The sequence below is a fragment of the Perca fluviatilis genome, chromosome 9 (genome assembly GCF_010015445.1).
Source record: "Perca fluviatilis chromosome 9, GENO_Pfluv_1.0, whole genome shotgun sequence".
In the NCBI taxonomy this organism is placed as follows: Eukaryota; Metazoa; Chordata; class Actinopteri; order Perciformes; family Percidae; genus Perca; species Perca fluviatilis.
Genome location: NC_053120.1, coordinates 4,589,551 through 4,617,427, shown reverse-complemented (window position 1 = coordinate 4,617,427; position 27,877 = coordinate 4,589,551). Strand labels below are relative to the sequence as shown.

Genomic DNA, 27,877 nt, shown 5'->3' with positions numbered 1-27,877 from the left:
AATATCTCCGAGGTGACAGGTTAAAGATGATTAAATAGAGATGTTGTGTCTAATAGAAGTGTTTTTCAGTGAAACTGACCCCTGTCAGTGTGAAGTGGTAACAAACAGTAATCTGATTACACCGGTGGCAGCAGAACGTCATCATGCAGGCGTCTCCTAGGTAACCGCTGTCCCAGCTCACCTGCAGACAGAAGATGCTCCACATGTAGGGCCGACTAAACACGTGTTTAAAGTAGGCTAATGAACATGACGTCTTAATATTTCCATTTGATGTGTTCTGTCTTATACATACATACACACACATATATATACATACATACACAAAATAAAGAAAAAAATATGAAAGGCTTTGCAGATTGTTTTCATTGCTTTATAGTCTATTTGTTCAGTCCATCACGTAGCCTTTATGCCTCCAATATCTGATTTATATCTGAAAATGTTGTAGGCTGCTGTGTGTGTGGATTCTATTTCGTCCATTTTCTTTTGTAAATGTTCAAAGTGTCCACATAAACTAAATATAGCTTATAACTGCATATATATAGCCTAGTTTCAAGGAGAAGAAACAACTTTTTCTAACCTGAAATCTACATAAGAGTAAATAATCACACAGTGGGAGGAGTCATGTTTTAGTTTTTTCTTTTTTCCCGGATGTGACTTTCGTTCCTGGAAAACGAAAGTCAAGTCGCGTTAAAACACAACTGAAGAGTTGACATGATATGCAAATGCCACAACTCGGACTTTTCTCTTTGAAGCAGCATCAGGCGCAAATCTAACTCATATTTAGGTCGAGGAGGAAACAGCTGAATGATGAGGTGAGTGGCTATATAATGAGAATCGCTATAATTTAGGTTATTGTAAGTTATTACTGAATCCCAGAGCTCGACATATTATGGATATAACCATGTTTTGAGTCCCTCCTTTCTTTCTTTATTCTTACTTTTTCTCTCTTCTGTTTCTTGTTCTTTTCATTTCTTCCATTTTCATGCATTTAGCCTACTTTAAAAAACTAAAAAACAAATAGCCTAGGCTAATGATCGATTTATTTTCCTACACTGCCATGAATATAACGGTGGCTTATGCTGTCTGTCTGTCTGTCTGTCTGTCACTCACAAACATCCTGTGTTTAGTTGAGATCTGAATGTATATAGGCCTATTAGAGACCGCCTTCTGCTTGTGAGATGCGTCTGCGTCTCTGCCGCCGCCATCTTGGGACGGACATCTGACCCGTTCTGATCATTACGACTTACAGAAAAAGTCTTTATTGAGAAATTAGTGCTGATTTTGTATTTTCATCAGAAAGGAACGCCAAAACTTTGCAACATGGAATAACATTTCACAGATGAAAAAGGGGTTTTATAATATTTTACTGTTACGAACAAAGAGGTAGGCCTAGCCTAGCCTGTATAACATATCATATTAACTTACTGTTGATGTTATTTTTATTCTCCATCAGTGCTGCTCACAGTCAAACAACACTGGAGTCCAAACTGGAGGCCCTGCAGTGCCACTTCACCTGGGATCTGGACCCCAGCAAGTCCATACTGTTACGTCGAAAGGAAAAGTTCGAAGACATCGGCACCGAGGAGGGGAACAGCTGGCTGGGTCACATTTACAACCTGCGGGGGTTCGTTCAGTACAAGCTGGGGTTCACCGAAGACGCCCAGAGTTTCTTCAACAAGGCTGCAGAGGCCTTCAGCAAGATAAGAAACGCAGATGAGGGTCCCTGGTTGGTGGTGAACTACGGGAACCTGGCGTGGCTGCACCACCACCTGGGAGACCAAGCAGAGAGTCAGGCTTACCTGTCAAAGGTCAACGCCCTGATGAATAAATACCCATCTCCATCCCAGGACCAGCTCCATCCAGAGATCTACGCTGAGAAAGCCTGGACCCTGATGAAGTTCAGCAGAGAGCAAAAGAAACAGGCTGCAGGTTACTTCCAGAGAGCCATCAGGATGCAGCCGGACATGGTGGAGTGGAACACCAGCTACGTCTTAGGGTTAGTGGGCTCTTTCAGGCAAAACAAAAAGCTGAAGGCTGACCTTCTGGAGAAAATGAGAATCGCCAAGGAACAGGATCCAGAAAACTTGTACCTCGCTGTTCACTACCTTCATCAATGTGCTCAGAAAGGAGAAAGTATTGAAGAAGAAGCACGTGCGTTAGCCACAAAGGTGTTGAAGAATCCTGTCAGCAGCTACAGTGGTATTAAACCATTACTAAAGGTTTACAATTACTATTTTTCTATTGATGAGGCCATTGATTTGGCAGAGGAGGCTCTGGGAACCAATCCAGATGAGCGTTATCTGAAGAGATGCGCTGCCCTCTGCTACAAATGGAAAATCATTAATGTCAGGGACAGTCGCCCAAATCCAAGCGAGATAGACAGAGCAATTAGTCTTCATAAAGAGGTGATTGCTCTCTACCCTCATTCTTTCCTTATGAAGAATATAGAACTCACAAGTATATATGCACAGTTAAATTACGGCCAGGCCGAAGCTGAGCAGATATACCAGGAACTGCTAGAAAGAGATCTGGAACCTGCAGACAAACAGATGCTCTACAACAGCTATGCAAAATATTTATACCTCAATTGTAGGGATTACCAAAGGTCAATACAATATAACATGAAGGCTGTAGCGATACCGCAGCAATCCTTTTATCGATGGAACAGCATCACAACTCTGGAGAAGATTAGAGACAGAGGCAGGAGCCACATGTGTAGAGAAATAGAGGAGTTTCTGGAAAACTTGCAAGAGCCATTATAGTGTTTTTAAAAGCACTGGTTCTTAATCCAGATTAAATGTAGGTACATACGTTACATTATATTTATTATACATCAGGAAAACCTGTCTCCTTCTGTTGGTCTGCTGGTCCAGAAGCAGCAACACCTTATTCAGAACATGTACAATCAAATGGTTGTTGGTTTCGGTCTTTTCATGGTTATCACAAAGAAAATATAGAATATTCTGAATTGTATCTTTTAGAGGCAGGTTTTTACACTTTATGGAAGACAAAGGCTGTTAAATAATAAAAACCTTTCCATTTATTCTGGAAAACTGTCAGCAGTAGTACACTAGATATATGAAACACGCTGAAACATTTAATAACACAGGTCATTTAAATAACATCCTCTCTGGACACGTTCAAATGTCATTACATGATTAATTTAAATAGATTTTGATCAAATGTCATCCTCCTTAACCATGGTGTTTATTATAGTCCTGTTGTGTTGAATAGTTTTTCCTTTGCACTGTATTTTAAGCTTATATAACAACATGATACTCTGTATGAAGTTTGCTTTGCTGTAAGAAAAAAAAAGGTTGGTAAAGTAATAGTTAATTTGATGTATAACCTGAATATGATCGCCATTTGTGCACACACAATAGTATTAAATATACATTATGTGAACTAACAAATCCTTGTTCTGTGTGTTTGTTGTGTTTTGATGGTAACTATACAAGACATTTATGTATTCTACACAATCAGGACGATGATGGACGTTATCAAACTGCAACTTTTTAAAAACTGCTGCCAAACCTATGTTTATATCCTACAACTGTACAACAATATCTACAAGTCGATATCTGAAAAGGTGAAAAAAATGACTAACCAAAGTGCAAAACAAACAAAACTAGTTTGTGCTTTAAGTAAACTGAAGACCAAATAATCACAAAATGTGATGAGTCATGTTTTCTGGGTGTGACTTCAATCCTGGGATACGAACGCCAAGCACAAGACTCGACAAATGCCCCACCTCGGACTTTCTCTTTAAAGTAACGTCAAGAACCAAACTGACTGATTTTTAGAGAACTACTGAGTGGAGGAAACAGCTGAATGATGAGTAGAGTCTTCCCTGTCAAAAGTTGTCTCTTACCAGGGCTGGACTGGGACAAAAAATCGGCCCTGGCATTTTTGGCCCAGGCGGCCCACACCCGCTGTGATTGGTCAGACACATTCCTGGCTATACAGAGAAGCAAAAACAACTTCATGACAGGGAAGAAGCCGAGGTGGAGGTGAGTGACCATGAGAGGGCCACGGGAGAGAGGGAGGAAAATATGGAAGAGTAGAGGACTATGTGGTAAGGAGTAGGCAAATTAACAGAGACTCTCAGGAAGGGAGGGAGGCTGTGTGTGTGTGTGCGCGCGTGCGCGTGTGGCACGTCATAACGACAACAAGCAGTTTGGCTGTAACATTAAAGTTAGTGGCTGTCAGGTAACAGCTTAAGCTTACATTGAAAATGCTAGCGGTTAGCCTGTTAGCTGAAAAGTCTGTGTGATCTATAAAATCAGTGTTGATATAAGCATCAGTGTTCCTTGAATGGCTTAATTAGCTTCTCTTGTATTGGTGCTCTTTTCCAGGGCATATACTACTCTCAGCTTTAGTGTAGCTTTTGGGAAGGGTTATATGGTTATTGTATTTAGCTGACACTTTTGTCCAAAGCGACAAAATATGAATCTTACAATTAAATTTAAAGTTGCTAAGCCAATATTAAGCAAAATAGTAATAATAACAATAATGACAATACATTATCAAATATCAATAATAAAAATATATATAAAAATACCATAAATATACAAATCATAATTCCAAGAATGAATTAATTATTTAAGTGTAAGACCAACAGGTAAATCTTGACACCCCTCTTGAAGGATCCAAAACGATCACATGAACGCTGAACACTAGGCAACTCATATCATAGAATGCACGCATACTTTAAGAGGACTGTCTGCAGGGAATGTGTCTGACCAATCACAGCGGGTGTGGGCCGCCTGGGCCAAAAATGCCAGGGCCCATTTTTTGTCCCAGTCCAGCCCTGCTTACAACCCACTTTCCTCATTTCTCCATCTGTCCTACCCTCTTTATTTTCCTAAATCTTCTTTTTATGTGTTCCTAGTGGCACATTTGCATAGCCTAGGATGGCAAAGGAATGTCCCGCCCTACTCTGGATTGGTTAAGTTTAGGCAGTAGGCGTGAGCCGACCGTGACCGAAAATACGGTCAATCTTAAAAAAGTGGCGCTTCCGTCCTAATTATGCTTTTAAACGAAAGTTTGACTCGGGTACATTCACAAAAAACACAGTAGGTTGCATTTCTGCAAGAGTTAAGCCTCAATGTGAATATTATAATATATAAACTTTGCTCAAAGTATCACCAGGGGCTCTACACTTTACTAAAAAGAAAGGTTTTGCACGACTAACTTCAGCAGTTGGTTTTTCCAAAAATAAAACATGGAAGTGAGAAACTTATACCTGTGTCAGTCAAATACACAATTAATTTTAATTATATCATATGTGGTCCTTTTTATTATATTCCTATTGGGTTGAATTGTTTTTCCTTTGCATTGTATTTTAAGTTATAATAAGAACATACTACTGTCTTAAGGAAATTTGCTTTGCGGTAAGAAAAATCAAACTGAATGGTAATGTAATAGTTACTTTGATTGTATAACCTGAATAATGTCGGTAGATGCAACTGATTGTCAATCTGTGTCTCAGTTGTACACAATACAATAAATATGTACACTAAGAAATCTTTTAAGTGTTTTGTTGTTGGTAGTTCCTGTAGGCCTACAAGAAATGAATGGACTCTACTCAGTAGGCTTGCAGTACTGCACACAGGACGAAGATGGCCTTTAATCAAACTAAAAGTAAAACTTTAAAAGCTGCTGCCAACATTAAAATTGGAAACTTTGAGAGAAGCAAAACATGTTTAGGCCCTAATATATTTTGTGTTCCCCCAAAAAGCTCAAGTAGGGATTTCAGAAGGATTTATTAATACATTTCTTGAAAATATCTATCTATCTATCTATGTATCTATCTATCTATAAATCATTCAATCACTCTATCATACCCATTGACAGTGATTATATGGTCTGATTGAATACTCAATTCAGATTGCCTGCCGTGCCAAGTAGTTCTGGTGAAACAGACCGTTTGACATTTACATTCCAAATCAATGCGCTACATCAAATGGGGGGAAAAACTGAATATCTCATTTCCAACACTGAGTAGTCCTTCAGTGCCTCGTCCTCTGACCAACACCGGATGGTGCTAACACACAAGCTACAAGAAGTAAGTAACACTCTACAACCCTCAACATGCCTCCTCTGAACTTGTTAGGGTTAGTTAGTGTTCATCTCTCTACTTCAGGCTGCGGCCGACAGTAAACATGGCGGGTCATTTCTTCATGATAGTCTTCATATTGATTTGTGGACACAGACATGGCTGAGAAAGCTGCCTTGTCTTGTTGTTAAACATACTGTCAGATTATATTTAATGATTGTCAACCATACACAATGTCTTTGACTTTAAATCTTGCTAGCATTACTTTAGCTAGAAATATCTCTCGTTGCCATGTGGTCATTTCTAAGATCCGTCCTATTTACTGGAGAAGTGAACAACATTTACATTGCATAAGAACCATATGGGATAAGAATGATTGTTCCGGGTATTAGTCAAACCTTCGGGTGTTACTAGGGGAAACGGATGTCTTGTTTGAAAAAAATACTTTACATTTAGACTGTAAAACGCATAAAAATATGCCTATAAGTTATTAGACTTAGACATTTTATCAGAGCTGTATATTAGAGAGAGTTTGGCCAACTAGGGAATCAAATGTTCTCCCGTTATGCGATTGGTTCCGAGGTGGTCATGTGTTTTCGTGGACTCCATTTCTGATACCAACATTCATCTGATTCCCATTGACATAGTGCATTGAATAGAGGAATTTTTTTTATAAATTATAAAAAAAAATGACATGAAAAAAATGCCCAACTGTTGCGTGTTTGTCTGCAATGAAAGAAAGGGAAGCGCTAAAAGATTTCACAAGTTCCCCCATGAACCAAAAAGATGAAAAGTAAGGGAGCTGAATGTGAAAAGAGCTAACTGGAGAGCAAGTGACTACTCATTATTGTGTGAGGTAAATGTCAATTTCTCTCTTCAACTTATAAGAACAAATTACATAGGACAAATATAGTAATACCCTCGTTAATGTGTACCATGCTGTCAAAAATGTTCAAACACTGCTATAGAAATGAATGAAGTTAGCCATGCCTTATGCTAGTGTTAGCTTTTTCGCTAACACTCCATGTACCTAAATTCTTGTGATCTTGCCATAGTCATATGGCTTTTGGTCTCAACCGAGTCCAGGTGTCTTTATTATGTTAATAATAATACAGTTTAGACAGCTAGCTAACGATACACCAACGTTTGCTAACGTCAGGGCACCAGCATTAGCCTAGCCTGCTAGTTAAATATTACGACTGCCTTTGGAGTTAGTTAGCTAGCTATAGTTAGCCTGTATGCTAGCGGACATTAGGAAGGTAAACACTGCTCAGAGACTTGTTAGGCGAAGTGGTCACTCACTACATGGGCATTTTTTAGAGGCCCATTTACGATATAGAAGGTAAAATACACTGGAATATTTCCGTAAGGGCCTTGTACATATTGACAAATGTTGATAATAACATGTATATGCCTGTTTATGGTGAAAATAAGCAATTTATTTCAAGATAGCATATCTGCCCCATAGGGTTACACTGTAGAGTCATCTGACGTTGGTATCCAATATGGCGGCCATGATTTGAGTTGGCCAAACTCTCTCTAATATACAGCGCTGCATTTAATGAGGTTCTGCTGCCACCTACCGGTGTAATCAGATTACTGTTTGTTACCACTTCACACTGACAGGGTTCAGTTTCACTGAAAAACCCTTCTATTAGACACAACATCTCTATTTAATCACATTTCTCCCGTTTACCTGTCACCTTGGAGATATTAATATACAGTTGCATTTGTTGGTTGACTGAAAAGTTGAAAGTTAAAAAAATGATTTGCCTGCAGCTTTTTGAAAATGTGTAGTTTGGTTAATGTCCATCATCGTCCTGTGTGAAGTTCTGCAAGATTGTGTAGAAAACATGAATTTCTTCTATAGTTATCGTGTAGGCTACAAATGGCGATCATATTCAGGTTATACATCAAATTAACTATTACATTAAAAACTGTTTATATTTCTTACAGCAAAGCAAACTTCATACACAGAGTATAATGTACTTATTTAAACTTAAACATTAAATCATTCAACGCAACAGGAATATAATAAACATTTAAGTTTGGAAAAGACACCATGTGATCAAAATCTATTTTAATTAATCATGTGATGACATCTGAACCTGTCCACAGTGGATCTTATTTAAAGGACCAGTGTTATTAAATGATTCAGCTTGTTTGAAACAGATCTAGTGTACTACTGCTGACAGGTTTCAGAGTCATGTTAAAGTTATTTTTATTTTGAATCAGAATTAACGTAATTGTAATGACATACAACAAAATGAAAAGTGCTACTCTATGGTGCAAACATAAAAACACACACATAACAGCCTTTGTCTTGTATTAACTGTACTAATGTGCAGACAGTTGTCTTTATATGATACATATCTTTATGATAAAGACCAAAACCAACAATGTGTTGATCGTACATGTTCTGAATAAGTTGTTGCTGCTTCTGGACCAGCAGACCAACAGAAGGATCAGCTTTTCCTGATGTATGTAATCAATATAATGTAATGTATGTACTTACATTTAATCTGGATTTAGAAGCAGTGATTTTAAAAACACTATGGCTCTTAAAGGTTTGCCAGAAACTCCTCTATTTTTCTACAACTCTGGTACTCCTCAAGATTTAGGTATAAATATTTTGCATGGAACTCTGAGTATCTGTTTGTCTGCAGGTTCCAGATCATTTTCTAGCAGTTCTTGGTATATCTTCTATGCTTTTTCCTAGCCGTAGTTTAACTGTGCATATACATTTGTGAGTTAAATTTTCTTCATAATGAGCCAAATGCAAAACAAACAAGAATAAAAAAGAACAACCCAACAAAACTAGTTCTATAGCTTTAAATCAACTGAACATCAAATAATCCGACAATGTGATGAGTCATGTTTTAGTTTCATTTCCGGGTGTGACTTCCATTCCTGGGAAACAAACAAGCCAAGCCACACCTCAGACTTTGTCTTCAAAGTAATGTCAAGAACCAAACTGACTCATATTTAGAGAACTACTGAGTGGAGGAAACAGCTGAATGATGAGGTGAGTCTTCCATGTCAAAAGTTGTCTCTTACAACCCACTTTCCTCATTTCTCCATCTGTCCTACCCTCTTTATTTTCCTCAATTATTTTTTTAAAGATGTGTTCCTGGAGGCGAATTTGCATATCCTAGGATGGCAAAAGAACGTTCCTCCCTACTCTGCCTCTGATTGGCTAATATTTGTTGCCTTCGTTATTTGGATTGGTTAGGTTTAGTCAGTAGGCGTGAGATTGGTTAGAGTTAGGGTAAGAATATCAGGGTAAGCCAATCAGAGGCAGAGTATTGCAGGACATGCCTTTCCATCCTAGGTTTTGTGTCCTGGGGCACGTTCAGTCTCAAAACGGTGCACAACGTTTTGCTACGGTTTCCAGGTTGAACAAAATGTTTTCTCGGTGTGAAACAAACTTTGATCATTTTTTCTCCCGTTTGGTTCAGCAGCGACGTGCTGAAAACTTGTGGTAGACTATTAAAAAGGGAGTGTGATGGCCCTGGCTCCTTTTCAGTTTAAATTAACGTGCCCCTGTAATGGGAAAATTACATTTCAGCATGATTTCTTTTATATTCATGACTATGTTACTTTTCCTCTTCTCTTAATACAGGGGAGAGTTCTTTTTTGTGTTGACTTTACATAACTGGAGACGCAAAGTCTGTAGTAGACATATGCTAGGGGCTCCATGAGTTACCCGATAGTTACCAGTGTAAGGTCACTCATGTCCTAAACCATTTTCTGTTCTGTGCCTTCCTTCTTCAGATAAGGTTTAAAGCTAAACCATAAACAACCATAGAGTGTGTCGTCCCAAGGATGTTCACTTTCCCCAGGAGCCAGATAAACAGGTGTTTAGTGTTTAGTCACTTTTTCTGACCAACTGCTTCAGGTAAGAATGTGAAGAGAAGGAGGTGCCATAACTGATAATGGTATATAACTCAGGGTTTAAACTTCGCCTAGTTGAACACACTTCCACAAAGAAACTACATGTTCTTTGTGTAACTGTTTTGTTCCTGTATCTGCAGATACATATTAAATACTCAAAAGACCAAACTTTGGTTTCATTCTCAAACTGTCTTTATTTGTTTCAATCTTTAACTTTATACCTTCTACTCCTGCTGATTAAGAAACTTCCACCACACCCCTTAGACACTCACTGTAGGAGGAACTATTATAGAGGTGGTTTGAGTACTTTGCCTTCATCTGTCTATCTGTCTGTGACCAGGTTTGGTCACTAACAGATAGCATCACAACCATACAAGTTGCAGTGACCAAAGTCCACAGGTGTGGCCCGAGTTAGGGCACCAGAAGTAGGAAAGGGACCATTTCTCTCCTCCTTCCTTCGCCCCTTCTTCCTCCACATGAAATGAACAGTGTGATTATCCAAACACTCAAAGTTTAGAATAGATCACGTTAAATTAACTTACTATTATAGTATTATTTTTCCATCAGTGAAACAACACTGGATTCCAAACTGGAGGCCCTGCAGTGCCACTTCACCTGGGATCTGGAGATGAGCAAGCCCATACTTTTACATTACAAAGACAAGCTGGAGGACATCGGCACTGAGGAGGGGAACAGCTGGCTGGGTCACATTTACAACCTGCGGGGGTTCATTCAGTACAAGCTGGGGTTCACCGAAGACGCCCAGAGTTTCTTCAACAAGGCTGCAGAGGCCTTCAGCAAGATAAGAAACGCAGATGAGGGTCCCTGGTTGGTGGTGAACTACGGGAACCTGGCGTGGCTGCACCACCACCTGGGAGACCAAGCAGAGAGTCAGGCTTACCTGTCAAAGGTCAACGCCCTGATGAATAAATACCCATCTCCATCCCAGGACGAGCTCCATCCAGAGATCTACGCTGAGAAAGGCTGGACTCTGTTGAATTTCAAAATTGTCAAAATTCTGGCTGCAGATTACTTCCAGAGAGCCATCAGGATGCAGCCGGGCATGGTGGAGTGGAACAGCAGCCATGCCCGAGCACTAGTGTATGCCTCTGATTACACAGAGCAGGAGGTTGACATCTTGGAGATTATGAGAATCGCCAAAGAACAGGATCCAGAGAACTTGTACCTCGCTGCTCACTACTTAACTCTACGTGCTGACCACGGAGAAGAAATCGAAGATGAAGCACGTGAGTTAGCCAGAAAGGTTTTGAGAAATCCTTTTGGCCTCTACAGTGGTGTTAGACCATTACTACGGCTTTACAGTATCTATGTATCTATGGATGAAGCCATTGATTTGGCAGAGGAGGCTCTGGGAAAACATCCAGATGAGCGTTACCTGAAGAAATGCGTTGCACTCCTCTACCAATGGAAAATCTTCAGGGAGAGTCGCCCAGATCAAGGCTTGATAGACAGAGCAATCATTCTCATCGAGGAGGTGATTTCTCTTTACCCTCATTCTTCATTTTTTAGAAAAACAGATCTTGCAGAAATATACGCAATGTCAAACCACAGTCAGGACAAAGCTGAGCAGATATACCTTGAAATGCTAGAAAGTGATCTGGAACCTGCAGACAAACAGATGGTTTATAACTGCTATGCAAAATATTTAAACTGTAATCGACAGGAATACCAAAGGTCAATACAGTATAACATGAAAGTAGCAGCAATACCGGTTCAATCCCCTTATCGCTGTAACAGCATCGCAACTCTGAAGAAGATGAAAGACAAAGGCCACATGTGTAGAGAAATAGAAGAGTTTCTGGAAAACCTGCAAGAGCCATAGTGTTTTTAACAGCACTGGTTCTAAATCCAGAAAAAAATATAAAGCATTACCTGAAATAAAACTGCACGTATTTGTTAATGTGATTACTTCCAGGAAAGATTTGTGGCAATTGTGAACAAGATTCTCAAAATAAAACATGGAAGTGAGAAACTTATACCTGAGTCAGTCAATTACACAATTAATTTAAATATAGCATATGTGGTCTTTCTATTATATTCCTGTTGGGTTGAATCATTTTTCCTTTGCATTGTATTTGAAATTATAATAAGAACTACTGTCTTAAGGAAATTTGATTTGCTGTAAGAAAAATCAAACTGAATGGTAATGTAATAGTTACTTTGATTGTATAACCTAAATAATGTCGGTAGATGCAACTGATTGTCAACCTGTGTCTCAGTTGTACACAATACAATAAATATGTACACTAAGAAATCTTTTAAGTGTTTTGTTGTTGGTAGTTCCTGTAGGCCTACAAGAAATGAATGGACTCTACTCAGTAGGTTTGCAGTACTGCACACAGGACGAAGATGGCCTTTAATCAAACTAAAAGTAAAACTTTAAAAGCTGCTGCCAACATTAAAATTGGAAACTCTGAGAGAAGCAAAAAATTTGTTTAAGCCCTAATATATTTTGTGTTCCCCCAAAATATCTATCTATCTATCTATCTATCTATCTATCTATCTATCTATCTATCTATCTATCTATCTATCTATCTATCTATCTATCTATCTATCTATCTATCTATCTATCTATCTATCTATCCCATTGACAGTGATAATGTGGTCGGAGTGAATACTCAATTCATATTGGCTACAGTGCCAAGTAGTTCCGATGAAACAGACCGTTTGACATTTACATTCAAAATGAATGTGCTACATCAACTGAATATCTCATTTCCAACACTGAGTGTAGTCCTTCAGTGCCTCGTCCTCTGACCAACACAGGATGGCGCTAACACACAAGCTACAAACACTCTACACCACTCTACATGCCTCCTCTGAACTTGTTAGGGTTAGTTAGTGTTCATCTCTTTTCAACTCTCTAAATGGCGGGTCATTTCTTCATGATAGTCTTCATATTGATTCGTAGACACAGACATGGCTGAGAAAGCTGGCTTGTCTTGTTGTTAAACATACTGTCAGATTATATTTAATGATTGTCAACCATACACAATGTCATTGATGTCATTGATCTTGCTAGCATAACCTTAGCTGGCTAACGTCTCGTAGCTACAAATATCTCCCGTTGCCATGTGGTCGTAGCTAAGATCCGTCCTATGTACTGGAGATGTGAAAAACATTTACATTGCATAAGAACCATATGGGATAGGAATGGTTGTTCCGGGTATTTTCACATTTCTACTTTTTTTTTGTTTGTTTGTTTTTTTCTTTGTGCTATGCAGTGCTGTCTTTTCCTTTCTGTATCACAATGACATGGTCTGTCAACAAATTACAGTACAAACAGTAAAAGCGTAAATGTGAATCTTGTCCAGTGTCTTACTCATCAAACTCCCACATACACTACGGTGTAACCTACAATTTACAATAATTGTCATCAAAACGTTAGCCATAGTTTACAGCAGAACATCCCTCCAGTGTACACTGCTATATTGAGAACATGACTAAGCAATTTGACTGTCTTATCTGTACACAATGACACAAGGACTTGTCATTCTGATGGCACTGACATGTTCATTGACACAGATATTTACTTTTGATAGATGAATTAAGGATTTTGAGCAAGACATTAACTTTTGCAGGTAATCCATGGTGTTTTGCTATTTGTATGAATTGTTTTGAGAAATGCACTTACTGTTTTGCAAATGTCGAGGAGGATTCGAGAAATGTACCAAAGCCACTGAGAAAAACTATAATGGTCTTAAAATTTGTATGATGATCTGCTGCCACCTACCGGTGTAACCAGGTTACTGTTTGTTACCACCTCACACTGACAGGGTCCAGTTTAACTGAAAAACACTTCTTTTACACACAAAATATCAATTTAATCATATGTAACCTGTCACCTTGGAGATATTAATAAACAGTTGTATTTGTTAGATGCTCATCGGGTTGACTGAAAAGTTGAAAGTTAAAAAAATTAAACAAACAATTTGGCAGCAGCTTTCAAAAGTTATAGTTTGATTAACGTCCATCACCGTCCTGTGTAAAGTTGTGTGCAAGATTGTATAGAAAACATGAATTTCTTCTATAGTTACCAACAAAAAGAGAATTTCTTAGTTCATATAATGTATATTTAATAGTATTGTGTAGGCTACAAATGGCGATCATATTCAGGTTTATCAAAATAACTATTACATTAACAACTGTTTATTTTTCTTACTGCAAAGCAAACTTCATACACAGAGTATTATGTACTTATTTAAACTTCAAAATGAAAACATTCAACACAACAAGAATATAATAATCAGTTAAGTTAACAAAAACATCTGATCAAAATCTATTTGAATTAATATTGTAACTGACATTTTACCAACCATTTATTTTTCTTAAAGCAAAGCCAATTTTAACAAGAGAGTATTATGTTATTATGTTACACTGCGGTAAAGAAAACCATCTGATCAAAATCGTTGAATTAATCATGTAATGACATGTCCACAGTGGATGATATTTAAAGGACCCGTGTTATTAAATGATTCAGCTTGTCATATATCTAGCGGGGGTGGGCAATTCATTTTCCCAAGGGGCCACATGAGAAACAGGGACTGTTGTGGAGGGCCGGACCACTATCCTAAACTCAATTCTGCTCAATATTAATTTTACTGCTGACGTTTATCAGGAAAAATGTACAATTTTTTTAATTTTAAACAGCCTTTGTCTTCCATGCTTTAAGGCATCTCCGCATTGGCTTCAATCTTCAGGCCCGGACTATTTGTCCATTATTATTATAAATGTCTATGGAGGCAACCTAATAGTCTATTAGTTGTTACTTAACAGATGACCACATAACATAGTCAATAGCCAATCAACACACTTTGTTTGAAACAAACATGAAAAGTTGGCTCGGGCAAAGTGTAAAAACCTGCCTTTTAAGGATACATCTCATCTTTGCAATAACAAGAAAAGACAAAAACCAACAATGAGTTGAAACATGTTTTGAGTATTGTGTCAGTGCCTTTTTCCCTTTTTAATTTAAATTCTGAGTAAAACTATCCTCCATATTAACATTGTTGTCTCTTAAGAGCCAATGGAAGCAAAGTAATCCTGTGACGCCTTTGAAGGAGTGTTGCTGCCCAGACAAACAACAGAAGAAAACAGGGTTTCCTGATGTGTAATACATTTCTGGATTTAGAACCAGTGCTGTTAAAAACACTATGGCTCTTGCAGGTTTGCCAGGAAGACCTCTACTTCTCTCCACATGTGGCTCCTGCCTCTGTTCTTCTTCAGAGTTGTGATGCTGTTCTCACGATAGAAGGATTGATGCGTTATCGCTGCTGCATTCATGTGATTTCGTGTTGATCTGTCGTACTGTCGGTCGTAGAATAAATGTTTTGCATAGATGTTGTAAATCATCTGTTTGTCTGCAGGTTCCAGATCACTTTCTAGCAGTTCCTGGTACATCTGCTCAGCTTCAACCTGTCTGTAATTTAACTTTGCGTATATACTTGCGAGTTCTATTTTCTTTGCAAGTGAAGAATGAGGGTAGAGAGCAATCACCTCTTTATGGAGACTGATTGCTCTGTCTATCACGCTTGGATTTGGGCGACTGTCCCTGACATACATGATCTTCCATTTGTAGCAGAGTGCAGCACATCTCTTCAGATAACGCTCATCTGGATGGGTTCTCAGAGCCTCCTCTGCCAAATCAATGGCCTCATCAATAGAAACATGGTATCTGTAAACATATAGTAATTGTATAATACCACTGTAGCTGCTGACAGGATTTCTCAAAACCTTCCTGGCTAACTCACGTGCTTCTTCTTTGATTATCTCTCCTTTCTTTGCACATTGCTCAAGGTAGAGAACAGCGAGGAACATGTTCTCTGGATCCTGTTCCTTGGCGATTCTCATTTTCTCCAGAAGGTCAGCCACCTGCCCTGTGTCGCTGTGATCACAAGTATACACTAACCCAAAGACGTAGCAGCTGTTCCACTCCACCATGTCCGGCTGCATCCTGATGGCTCTCTGGAAGTAATCTGCAGCCTCTTTCTTTTGCTCTCTGCTGAACTTCATCAGGGTCCAGCCTTTCTCAGCGTAGATCTCTGGATGGAGCTGGTCCTGGGATGGAGATGGGTATTTATTCATCAGGGCGTTGACCTTTGACAGGTAAGCCTGACTCTCTGCTTGGTCTCCCAGGTGGTGGTGCAGCCACGCCAGGTTCCCGTAGTTCACCACCAACCAGGGACCCTCATCTGCGTTTCTTATCTTGCTGAAGGCCTCTGCAGCCTTGTTGAAGAAACTCTGGGCGTCTTCGGTGAACCCCAGCTTGTACTGAACGAACCCCCGCAGGTTGTAAATGTGACCCAGCCAGCTGTTCCCCTCCTCGGTGCCGATGTCTTCGAACTTTTCCTCGCGACGTAACAGCATGGACTTGCTGGGGTCCAGATCCCAGGTGAAGTGGCACTGCAGGGCCTCCAGTTTGGACTCCAGTGTTGTTTGACTCTGAGCAGCACTGATGGAGAATAAAAAAACACTATAACCGTAAGTTGATTTAATATGCTTTAGTCTAAGCTTTAAGTGTTTGGATAATCCCTGTTCATTTCATGTGGAGGAAGGAGGAGGGAAGGAAGGAAGGAAGATAGAAATGGCTCCTTCCCTACTTCTGGCGCCCTTGATCAGACCACACCCTGAACTGTGCCTTCATTTAAATCATATATACTCTATATGTTTAGATACAACATTGGATGCTGCTGTTCATTGGAGAAATACATCAACGTGACCGCCATGGGATTGACAAGCCGCGTCTTCTAATGTATGTATACGTCTATCGAGGCAGGAGTTCTATCCATGATTAAAATTAAAATTTACAACAGATTTTCAAGCAGTTTGTTTTGCTACTAATGCCTATTGCCTCCATGTAGGCCTACTGATGATACAGGATACTTGTGTGTAAAAGTGTGAGTTTTCGAACCAAAATACCTTATCTTGTGTAGACATTAACAGTATGCAACTTTAACCGTCAATATTATTTAAATTGGTGACTTATATAAACATTCACACTCATAAAGTTATGAAAGATGGTATTAGCTTTAGAGACACCAAAACCGTTTTTGTACCAGGCTGTAAACATGTTTACTTCAGCTGTGATTTTTTAACATGGGGTTCTGTGGGGAGTGACTCCAGGGACTAAAGTTCAGCCCAGAGCTGATAGCATCATTTACAGCATCTTACTAATTACTTAAATTTTTTTTAAATGGGCTACTTTATCTGACACAAGCTAGCATTAGCTTAATTCAGTATCAGGACAGTCACTTAACTTTATGTTATCTTAAAAGAAGGATTAACGTTAGGTTAGGCTAGGCCTACCTCTTCGTTCGTAACAGTAAAATATTGTAAAACCCCTTTTTCATCTGTGAAATGTTATTCCATGTTGCAAAGTGTTGGCCTTCCTTTCTGATGAAAATACAAAATCAGCACTAACGTCGCACAAAAGACTTTTTCTGTAAGTCGTGATGATCAGAACGGGTCAGATGTCCGTCCCAAGATGGCGGCGGCAGAGACGCAGACGCATCTCACAAGCAGAAGACGGTCTCTAATAGGCCTATATACATTCAGATCTCAACTAAACACAGGACGTTTGTTAGTGACAGACAGACAGCATAAGCCACTGTTATATTCATGGCAGTTATTTATTTATTTTTTTTTTAAGTAAATACATATGACCCTGGCTTAGCGGGAAAATGGAAGAAATGAAAAGAACAACAAACACATTAAAAACATTGTCATATCCATAATATGTGGAGCTCTGGGATTCAGTAATAGCTTATAATAACCTAAATTATAATGATTCTCATTATTCAGCCACTCACCTCATCATTCAGCTGTTTCCTCCTCGACCTAAATATGAGTTAGATTTGCACCTGATGCTGCTTTGAAGAGAAAAGTCTGAGGTGTGGCTTTTGCATATAAAGTCTTCAGTGCTGTCTCAACACGGCTTGATGCTCATTTCCCAGCAACAGAAGTCACATCTAAACTTGTAATACTAATACTTGTTGAAGCACGCAGCTTTAAATAGTCTCGCTGAAGTCGGAGCGGATGTCTGAGGCGTGGCGCTTGCAATGTTAACTTTCTTTTTTACTATCTCACCTTGACATTTCCCAGGAATGGAAACTTAGAAACACACTTGGAAAAAAGCATGACACACTTTGTCATAATATATTTTCTCTTAAGTTGATTTTAAATGTTCCTTCTTCTTGAAGCTTTATTATGATGCCACAGTGAAATATTTAGACCCAATATGCCAACAGGGTTGCCTGTAGGCTACTGTTTTAGTTTGGTTACTGTTAGTCAATCAATCAAACTTTATTTCTATTGCACATTTCATACACATCAGTGTAACACAGTGCTTTGTACAAAAGCGAGTTCAGAGAACCAGTGCATGCAGAGATCTTCGTGGACACTTTGAGCAGCATGAATACACAATGGATGTACTCTCGAGACCTCTTAATCTCGAGACCTTGAACAGTATGGTATTCCAACAGAGACATTAACACGTCTTGGAAACAGTGCATTTTAGCAGAGCCCAATGCACGAGGCCTTGGATGCATATGGTCCTTTAACTACGCACCATCGAAGGCTGCAATATTACAAGACACACTTTAACTATGTTCAGTCTGTTAAAATCTCACTTGGGTACAATGATAGAGGGCAGAAGAGGCACTATCACTATATCCCAATACTGCAAAAGCCTCAAAGCAATGCTAAAAGATGAAAGTGCAGCTCAGCAAAGTTTGAACCCACCTCTGGTTGAAGATGGCACACTCCATGATTTCAGACAGGCATGTCATTCAGTCTAGGCCTAATGCCATGTTTTCTTCAGACCCAGATTCTTTAAAAATGCACTTTTCATTTGTTTTTATTTAAATCGACATACATCCATGCCCTGTACCGGGGTTAGCTTCTGTTTCGGGTAAAGGAGGCTTTGCGTTCTCTTTACCTTGTTATGGTAAGCTAGGTTAGCCTCCTTGTGCACGCTTCTCAAATGTACTTTCAAATAGTGTGGGAATTTTCCCTTTAATAAATTGTCCACATATTTTACCACCTTCCACTGCAAGGCACTTGCTTTGATCTGACACAAGTCATGTTTCCATCAATGTATTTTTATGCACATTTTGAAGTATCGCTGCCCACCCCTGCCCATTACCACGCTCGATGGGTTGGAATTAGAAAATATGGCGGTGTACAAATACTTAGGTGTCTGGTTAGACAGTTCCCTCTCCTTCCGGCAACACATAAACCACTTTCAATCTAAAGTTAAGTCTAGGATTGGTTTCCTATTCCACAACAGGGCCTCCTTCACTCGTGCTGCCAAACTCGCCTTGGTGAAAATGACAATTTTACCAATTCTCGATTTCAGTGATGTCATTTAGAGAACTGCCTCAAACTCTCTCCTGAACTCACTAGATGTTCTCTATCACAGGGCCATATGTTTTGTGACCAGAGCCCCCTATAACACCCACCACTCCCAGGTTAAGAGGTCCCGGAGGTTTGGCCTACTAAGTAGCCTGCCTACAATTTTAAACGAGAACAAAATATATAGTTTTTATACAGACTTTTGTATACATTATATATTCTAGTGAATTATCATGATTTGTTTAACATGTGCAAATATTTTTTTTTTTACCTCAGCCTCAAACCAGATAAAGACTTGCGCACCCCATGTGACCCCAGGTTGGGAACCACTGATCCAGACCACAACCTGTAACTGTAAACTGTATATTGACTCTTTACTATATTTCAGCATTTATATAGTCTGTCTGTATATATTGTGTTATAACTGATCTACATCACTAACTAGTCCACAATTTAAATCATAATTTGCACTTACTGTATTTTTGACTCTTTACTACATCTCAGCAGTGATATAGACTGTCTATTCATGTTTATCGTGTTATTACCATATCACTTTCGCATATCCATCAACTTAGTTACAGCTCTCTTTGCGCCTGCTTTGTAAAGCCTACTTAATCTGCCCTTTATGTAGCCTGTTGTATTCTGTATTCCTGTAATTTATTGAATGTGAAACTGTATGTTGTCCTGCACGCCGTATGCTTTTCTTGGCCAATTTGCAAATGAGAGCCTGTTCTCAATGGCCTACCTGGTTAAATAAAGGTTAAATAAAAAATAAAATAAAAATTAGAAAATGATGGAAATGGCAAAATTAAAAAAAATAAATAAAAAAACTTCCTCAATTTTGCAAAAACAAAATGTTTTTGTGTCTAAGTGACTGATGGGAACAACAGTCTTTGACATTGGTCTAGTATTAAGTGTAAAGAGTTTGTCTGACAGAAGGCTGTAACTTTGGGTTTAACATTGAGATCTCCAACTATGTAGGGAGGTCCCGGAACACGTCTGCCCAAATAGACTGTTTCACATTCATCTGCTGATGGGTCTGACATTCAGTTTCCTTATATATACTTCTGGAAAAATAAAGTTGTTAATGTAATAGTTAATTTGATGTATAACCTGAATACGATCGCCATATATAGCCTACACGATACTATTAAATATACATTATATGAACTAAGAAATCCTCTTTATGGTTTTTGGTGGTAACTATATATTCTTGTACCCTACATTCAGGACGGTGATGGACATCAATCAAACTACAACTTTGAAAAGCTGCTGCTAAATAGTTTTTTTTTGCTTTCAACTTTTAAGTGAACACGATTAACATTAAACACACACAACTGTATAACAATATCTCCAAGTTTATATGTGAACAGATGAAGAATAATTGAAGCTTTTGTGTATGTAAGTGTGAATTAACCAAACAGTAAATAAAGTTTGATTGATTGACTAACAGTAAGCAAACTAAAACAGTAGCCTACTGGCAACCCTGCTGGCTTCTTGGGTTTGAATATTTCACTGTGGCATCATAATAGAGCTTCAAGAAGAAGAACATTTAAAATCAACTTAAGAGAAAATATATTATGACAAAGTGAGTCATGCTTTTTTCATGTGTTTCTACGTTTCTGTAACAGATTGAAAGTCTGTTAATTTTAAGTTATTTTAGGTTCGGATTCCCAGCCACACCAGCACAGAGGGAAGGACACAAGAAATATATAAAAATAGTATTTTATTATTTTCTGTTTTAAATAAGACATCTGCTCTTCTAAAAAAAAGTGAGATAATGAAGAAAAAAACGTGAATTGTCCAATGTTCTGCCCCAGGGTTAAACAATACCCAAGTCCAGTCCAGCCTGCAGCAACTGTCCATCCGTCCAGATCTCTCTCTCTCTCTCTCTCTCTCTCTCTCTCTCTCTCTAGGATCTAGCATCCTTTTATGGGGAGTGGTCTGAGCAACTGGCAAATTAGATTGCTGATGTGAATAGGGTTCTACAGGTGTGTCAATTAGTGTTTGTTGTTGCAGTTTGTGAAAGAGGGAAACAGTACGATCAATTGTCCGACACAATAATCCAGCAACATCAAAGGAAACGATAAGGGAAAATCACAGCAATCAATATAAAAGTTAATTCACAGCAACATCATTTCAATTCACAAAATAAAGTAATGTAGGATTCACGTAGGGTACAGATTTGATCATTGGCAAATTATCAAAGATGTTTTATCAATATTAATGATTGTCGATTTGTATCAAATCGACAAACAATCAAAACGGGGCACCACCCTGCTTGTCAGGGACCAATAATCAAACTGTGGAACAGTCTCATTTCTGTAAAAATCCTTTAAAAGGAATTAAAGGAAGGGGTGATTTCGAGCGCGACCCGTTCGACCAGCAATTATTACAACAAGTACACAAATAATCACAAGCAACTGCTAATTAAGCATAACAAGATTTATTAACTTCACAATTATGAGTAGCTAAACAATAATCCTTCAATAATAAACTCATATACCTTTTTACAATATCACAACCAAAAACAAAGCAAAAACAAAGCAGCATGGACACGTCTGTGTCTGTGTGTGTGTGTGTGTGTGTGAGAGAGAGAGTGAGTGAAAAAGGAGGGGGCGGTGTTGAAGTGTAATTCTAACACCTAAAACAACTCCAAAAATGGCTACTCCTGTGAGCTGCACAAACTATTTAACCTCAAGAGGGCGGTAGAGGTGCTGGGTGCACGGGCCGGGGCTGAAGAAGCCGGGGGGTTGCTAGGCAACGCGCACGCTTAGCCGGTATGGTAGCTAGTTCCTGTGTTAGCTCTGTACGAACGTAAGCAGATTCCACGTGTGAAGCTAGCCTACAGCGTTAGCTCGGGAGCTACGCGGCTAGCCTGTGTCGTGTGTGTGTGTGTGTGTGTGTGTGTGTGTGTGTTAGTAAGAGGAGAAAGAGAAGAAGAGTAAAGAAAAGAGGCACTTTGATCTTAGTTATCGATAATGACCCAGTTCCCCTCAGCCACTCAGGTCAGGTCTTAGTTAGGACAGACTGAGACTTTTGGTTTTGCTGAGGGAAACGTCACTATAACCACTCCAGTAACTAACAGCTGATTTTCGCGATTCTATCGCAGACTGTAACTAAACTCCATGAAAGGAGTGACTTAGCAGGTAGCGCTTACGGTTTTAAACCAGCTACTTAACACAACATAAACCAACGGTATAATTGATCGATTATACATTCACAGAACAGATTAATAATCACATATGGACCAGTACATGATTAAATCAGATCACATTAATGGCAACAATGGTAGCGAACCCTTTGCTCATTAATAAACACACTACTTATCTCTGCCCAGACGTCAGCCTTTTTACGGTGTGTTCAGTCCGTTTTTTTTTTTTGTCCATAGATTTCCGCCAGAAATGAAACAGAACGGGTTCCCTAGCGTCAGCAGCCACGGAGAAACCCCTCCAAACGGCAGCAAAGGGGGAAGTTTGGTCGACTTTGAGAAGAAAACGTTTGTTTCCTTCACTGTGCAGTTATGAAAAACACTGGTGCGTTTTTCATAGGATCCTCCGAAATAAAATCCACTTTCTCCAGAAAATAGAAGTTGAGCACAAGCGCTTGCGCGCCTCCTGTTAGCAACGTGAGTTGCAAGCGAAGACAACAGGATTTTGGGTGATCAGGCTTATTTATAGGTCAAGACTGCATGCTGTGTTTATGGTCCCGCTGAACCAATAGGAAGACTCAAAACTCTTGATAGTGTGAAGACTACAATCTTGTAGTCCTTTGACTTCCTGCCAGTTGTGAGGCGTTTCCCTTCTGGCTGGCACTTTCGCATAGAGGTGTGAATTAACCAGGCTTTGGGGTTTACATACAGGCCAAGATTCCTTTGTCTTGGCCACATGTCCCCTTGTCTCTGAGCACATGTGTGTCTTGTATCCAGAGGTCAGTTTAATCTGAGGCCTTTTGGTTAAAATCAGATTTAACACCACTGATGGTTCCAACAGTAAGGTTACCCATCAAGCACACTGCTCCACTTGTTTTACATTATAATATGACATTTCCATTCCTGGGAAACGAAAGTAAAGGTGAGATAGTAAAAAACAAACTTAACAAGTTGGACCACTTGTCTACAAATGCAAACGCCCCGCCTCAGACATCCGTTCTGACTTCAGCGTGACTATTTAAAGCTGCGGGCTTCAACAACATCTCATCATTTACAGCAAAGCAGAAGTTGGACATCACAAACTTTATACCAGCTTACCCAAAGCAGCATCAAGAGCAGAAACCAGCCGAATATTTAGAGAACTACTGAGTCGAGGAAACAGCTGAATGATGAGGTGAGGAGTTGCTGCTGCATTTAATATATGAAGAGAATCATTATGATTTCTTTAACATCTTATTATTGAGCCCCAGAGCCCAAAATATTAACATTATGGATCCTACAAGTCAATGTTGATGTTTTCATTCCATCCACAGGGATTTTAAATTTTTTTATTTACTTGAACAATTATTACAAAACAGAAATATACGTATGGTGGAGAAATTGGAGAAATTCTAAATACATAAATTTAGTTTTAGTTTAATGAATTAATTGTACTTTCATTTTATTGTACATAGCTTTTGGTCTGTAATGTGTTTCCTGTGTGATAAGGCTCTGCTTATAGTTATTTCCTCATTTGGACTTCCTAAGGACTCTCTAGTTTTGGGGTAATTTAACGCTCATGTGTGCAACAATGGTGAAGACTGTGTGACTGGGAGGAATGTTTGATCCGAACCACTGTGGTCCATTTATTGATTTCAACACGTCCTCCAAACCATACAACAAGTTAAGAAAAAGCAGACAGTATTGCATTCGTTTACATTCGTCCACCCCCCCACCTGCCTCCTTATGAGGAATTACTGCGGCCAATAGAGGGGACGGCCACTAAAAAGGCCAATATGAGTCGCAATTCATGCTAGAAAAAAAGCACCTATTTGGGAGTTTTTGGGGAAAGGACCGTCCCCATTTTTCCTTTTACTTGCTGTCTAATTAATGCTCCTCACGTCCTTCTTCCACATAAGATAAACAGGCCAAACATAGCAGACTTCAGAGCATATTGTTTAAACCTGCTGATGTTATGTTACAATAATTATTTTTATTCTCCATCAGTGCTGCTCAGAGTCAAACAACACTGGAGTCCAAACTGGAGGCCCTGCAGTGCCACTTCACCTGGGATCTGGAGACCAGCGAGCCCATACCTTTACATCTAAGGGACCACCTGGAGGACATCGGCACCGAGGAGGGAAACAGCTGGCTGGGTCACATTTACAACCTGCGGGTGTTGTTTCAGTACAAGCTGGGGTTCACCGAAGACGCCCAGAGTTTCTTCAACAAGGCTGCAGAGGCCTTCAGCAAGATAAGAAACGCAGATGAGGGTCCCTGGTTGGTGGTGAACTACGGGAACCTGGCGTGGTTGCACCACCACCTGGGAGACCAAGCAGAGAGTCAGTCTTACCTGTCAAAGGTCAACGCCCTGATGAATAAATACCCATCTCCATCCCAGGATGAGCTCCATCAAGAGATCTACGCTGAGAAAGCCTGGACCCTGATGAAGTTCAGCAAAGAAGAGAAACGGGCTGCAGATTACTTCCAGAGAGCCATCAGGATGCAACCGGACATGGTGGAGTGGAACACCAGCTACGTCTTAGGGTTAGTGTATACTTCTGATCACAGAGACACAGTGCTGCAGGCTGACCTTCTGGAGAAAATGAGAGTGGCCAAGGAACAGGATCCAAAGAACTTGTTCCTCGCTGCCCTCTACTACTTAAATCTACGTGCTGACCACGGAGAAGAAATCAAAGATGAAGTACGTGAGTTAGCCAGAAAGGTTTTGAGAAATCCTGTCAGCAGCTACAGTGGTATTAAACCATTACTAAATGTTTACCGTGATTATCTATCTATTGATGAGTCCATTGATTTGGCAGAGCAGGCTCTGAAAACCCATCCAGATGAGCGTTATCTGAAGAGGTGCGCTGCCCTCTGCTACAAATGGAAAATCATTAATGTCAGGGACAGTTGCCCAAAGCAAAGTGTGATAGACAGAGCAATCAGTCTCCATGAGGAGGTGATTGCTCTTTACCCTCATCCTTCACTTGCGAAGGAAATAGACCTTGCAAATATATATGCAAACTCAAAAAAAAGCAAGGCTAAAGCTGAGCAGATATACCGGAAACTGCTAGAAAGAGATCTGGAACCTGCAGACAAACAAAGGCTCTACAACAGTTATGCAACACATTTATACCGCCATTATAGGGAGTACCAAAAGTCAATACAATATCATATGAAGGCGGCAGCGATACTGCAGCAATCCTCCTATCGAGTGAGCAGCATCAACACTCTGAAGAATATTAGAGACAGAGGCAAGAGTAGTAATGTGAGTAGAGAAATAGAGAAGTTTCTGGCAAACCTGCAAAAGCCAAAGTGTTTTAAAAAGCACAGGTTCTAAATCCAGGAATTGATCACACATCAGGAAAACCTGTTTCCTTCTGTTGGTCGGCTGGTCCAGAAGCAGCAACACCTTATTCAGAACATGTAAGATCAAATGGTTGTTGGTTTTGGTCTTTTCATGGTTATCACAAAGAAAACATAGAAAATATAGAATATTTTGAACTGTATCCTTTAGGCTGTTAAATATTAAAAACCTTTACATTTATTCTGGAAAACTGTCAGCAATAGTACACTAGATATATGAAACAAGCTGAATCATTTAATAACACTGGTCCTTTAAATAACATCCACTGTTTATCTGTCCTGATCTTCTCCCTTCTCTAGCTATGTTTCTATCCACACGTTTTTATCCGAATTAAGCGATGAATGAAAAATGCCTCATGGAAACAGTAAAATCCGATTGAATTTCATGAATATCGACTCAAAGGAAATAGGTTTCGGTCTCATCGGATTTTCTCTTGATCGATATAATACAAAAATTTTTTTAAAAAAAAAAAAAAATCATTAAAATTTTAGGTAATTTCATGGTTGCGACCCGCCACAAAAACAAAGAAGAAGAAGTTGTAGTTCATTTCCGCCCAGTATTTCCACTCTGTTTGCACACATGACGGGTGTCAACAAAGACAAGATGTAAGTGGACGAACGAGGAGACGAGAGACTTTTTGAATTTAATTCACGAGCAAAATATAACAGCTATTTTAGATAGCAAAAATCTAAGAAATGCCATCATTTATCAGGATCTCACGAAGAAAATGGCCAACAAAGGTTACGACAAGCCGTGGGACGTCCTCCAGAGTAAATGGAAGGGGCTCAAACAGCAATACATGTCTCAAAAAAGAGAGTTGTCTCGCAGCGTTACTGGAGGGAAAATAAAAGGCAAGTTCCACCTTTATGATGAGCTGGATCAGATCCTCGGCCAAAGGCCCATCGGAGCTTCCTCGGCTTCTAATATTAACAACAACTAATTTTGTCCAGCAAAACTTTGTTCGCAAATGTTTGCTTGAATGTTGTGCGATTCCGTGCGAAAATGAACGGAAACACCTTAAAATGTCTCAAATCAATTCCATATACCAATTTAATCGCAAAACAGCAAGTGTGACGTCATTACGCAACAGGTTTTTATTCGCTTTAAAGCTGTTGGATGGAAACACACTTTCACACTCAACTTTATTCGCATGAGTTTTTTTACCGAACTTCAGATAATTCAATTGACAAGTGGATGGAAACTTAGGTTCTGTTCGTCCAAAACTGCACTAAAAGAGTTGTGAAGATGAGCAACAAGATATTGGGTGTCCAACGGTGCACATTATCAGACCTGTTCCATGGACAGATAGTCAGGAAAGCTAATGTTATTTGCGCCGACAGTTCCCACCCCTTATTCCTTGAATTTCAGTCCTTGCCATCTGGCTCCCGTCTGAGATGTCTATCTGTAAGGACTAACAGGTACAAGTGGCAGTAGATCAGTCAGTAGGGAGTTGCTGGTTCAAGTCCCCATACGAACCAAAGTCTGGTGGTGGAGAGGTGCCAGTTCACGTCCTGGGCATTGCTGAACCCCCAACTGCCAACTGGGCGCCTGTCCATGGGCCACTCTGACATCTCTCCATTAGTGCATGTATAGAGTACCTATACATGCATGCATGTGTGTAATGTGTATAATAATAACAACGAGTGAAAACATTGTAATTTCCCTTAGGGAATTAATAAAGTATAAATTATTATTGAAGTACTCTTTTATACCTGCAGTCATTTCCTTCTTGAATAGGTGGGAGGGTAGGAATCTTCTTTGATCTCTTGGCTACCTCATTTGGTCCTTTTACTTTCTTAATTCCTTGGTAGGTTTTATATTCTAGTCTCTTGACTATGTGTTGAGGATGTCAGAAATGTTGATAAAAGGGGTTGGTGATGTAATGTAATGTAATGGATGCTGATGTTGTTGACGATGGTCATTGCTGATTATATTGTGTCAACTTTGGAGCCTGATATGCACTTTTTCCTACCCTGTGTAGGTTTCTTTGACGCTGCTATCCATGCACCTTGTACTGGTATTTATTTGTCCTCGTACTGTTACAGTTGGACTG

At 39.5% G+C, this 27,877-nt stretch overlaps 4 protein-coding genes across 7 annotated transcripts; 3 read left to right on the top strand and 1 right to left on the bottom strand.

Moving 5' to 3' along the window:
- Positions 1 to 682: 682 nt before the first annotated feature.
- Positions 683 to 26,215, top strand: LOC120565679 (interferon-induced protein with tetratricopeptide repeats 1B-like). Of its 2 annotated transcripts, XM_039811603.1 has the most exons (3): positions 683 to 790; positions 23,631 to 23,649; positions 24,462 to 26,215. In XM_039811603.1, exons 2-3 carry the CDS (start codon positions 23,642 to 23,644, stop codon positions 25,795 to 25,797), a joined length of 1,344 nt encoding a protein of 447 aa, XP_039667537.1. In that variant the 5' UTR covers positions 683 to 790; positions 23,631 to 23,641; the 3' UTR covers positions 25,798 to 26,215. The 2 variants fall into 2 exon arrangements, with proteins under 2 accessions (XP_039667537.1, XP_039667536.1); XM_039811602.1 differs by lacking the exon at positions 683 to 790 and having other exon boundaries at positions 23,369 to 23,649.
- On the top strand, positions 709 to 3,388 carry LOC120565680 (interferon-induced protein with tetratricopeptide repeats 1-like). Its single transcript, XM_039811604.1, has 2 exons — positions 709 to 812; positions 1,454 to 3,388. Exons 1-2 carry the CDS (start codon positions 805 to 807, stop codon positions 2,760 to 2,762), a joined length of 1,317 nt encoding a protein of 438 aa, XP_039667538.1. The 5' UTR covers positions 709 to 804; the 3' UTR covers positions 2,763 to 3,388.
- Positions 3,787 to 12,227, top strand: LOC120565682 (interferon-induced protein with tetratricopeptide repeats 2-like). Of its 3 annotated transcripts, none has more exons than XM_039811609.1 (2): positions 3,787 to 3,837; positions 10,518 to 12,227. In XM_039811609.1, exons 1-2 carry the CDS (start codon positions 3,832 to 3,834, stop codon positions 11,793 to 11,795), a joined length of 1,284 nt encoding a protein of 427 aa, XP_039667543.1. In that variant the 5' UTR covers positions 3,787 to 3,831; the 3' UTR covers positions 11,796 to 12,227. The 3 variants fall into 3 exon arrangements, with proteins under 3 accessions (XP_039667543.1, XP_039667542.1, XP_039667541.1); XM_039811608.1 differs by lacking the exon at positions 3,787 to 3,837 and adding an exon at positions 8,949 to 9,083 and having other exon boundaries at positions 10,520 to 12,227; XM_039811607.1 differs by lacking the exon at positions 3,787 to 3,837 and adding an exon at positions 9,260 to 9,915 and having other exon boundaries at positions 10,520 to 12,227.
- Positions 14,275 to 17,956, bottom strand: LOC120565681 (interferon-induced protein with tetratricopeptide repeats 1B-like). Its single transcript, XM_039811606.1, has 2 exons — positions 17,782 to 17,956; positions 14,275 to 16,424 (listed from the first exon to the last, which is right to left on the bottom strand). Exons 1-2 carry the CDS (start codon positions 17,787 to 17,789, stop codon positions 15,125 to 15,127), a joined length of 1,308 nt encoding a protein of 435 aa, XP_039667540.1. The 5' UTR covers positions 17,790 to 17,956; the 3' UTR covers positions 14,275 to 15,124.
- Positions 26,216 to 27,877: the final 1,662 nt, after the last annotated feature.

Coding starts and splice junctions, on each gene's coding strand:
- LOC120565682 (XM_039811607.1), top strand. CDS start 9,884: ATGTTCACTTTCCCCAGGAGCCAGATAAACAG. Junction 9,916..10,519: donor CCCAGGAGCCAGATAAACAG/GTGTTTAGTGTT, acceptor TTTTTCCATCAG/TGAAACAACACTGGATTCCA.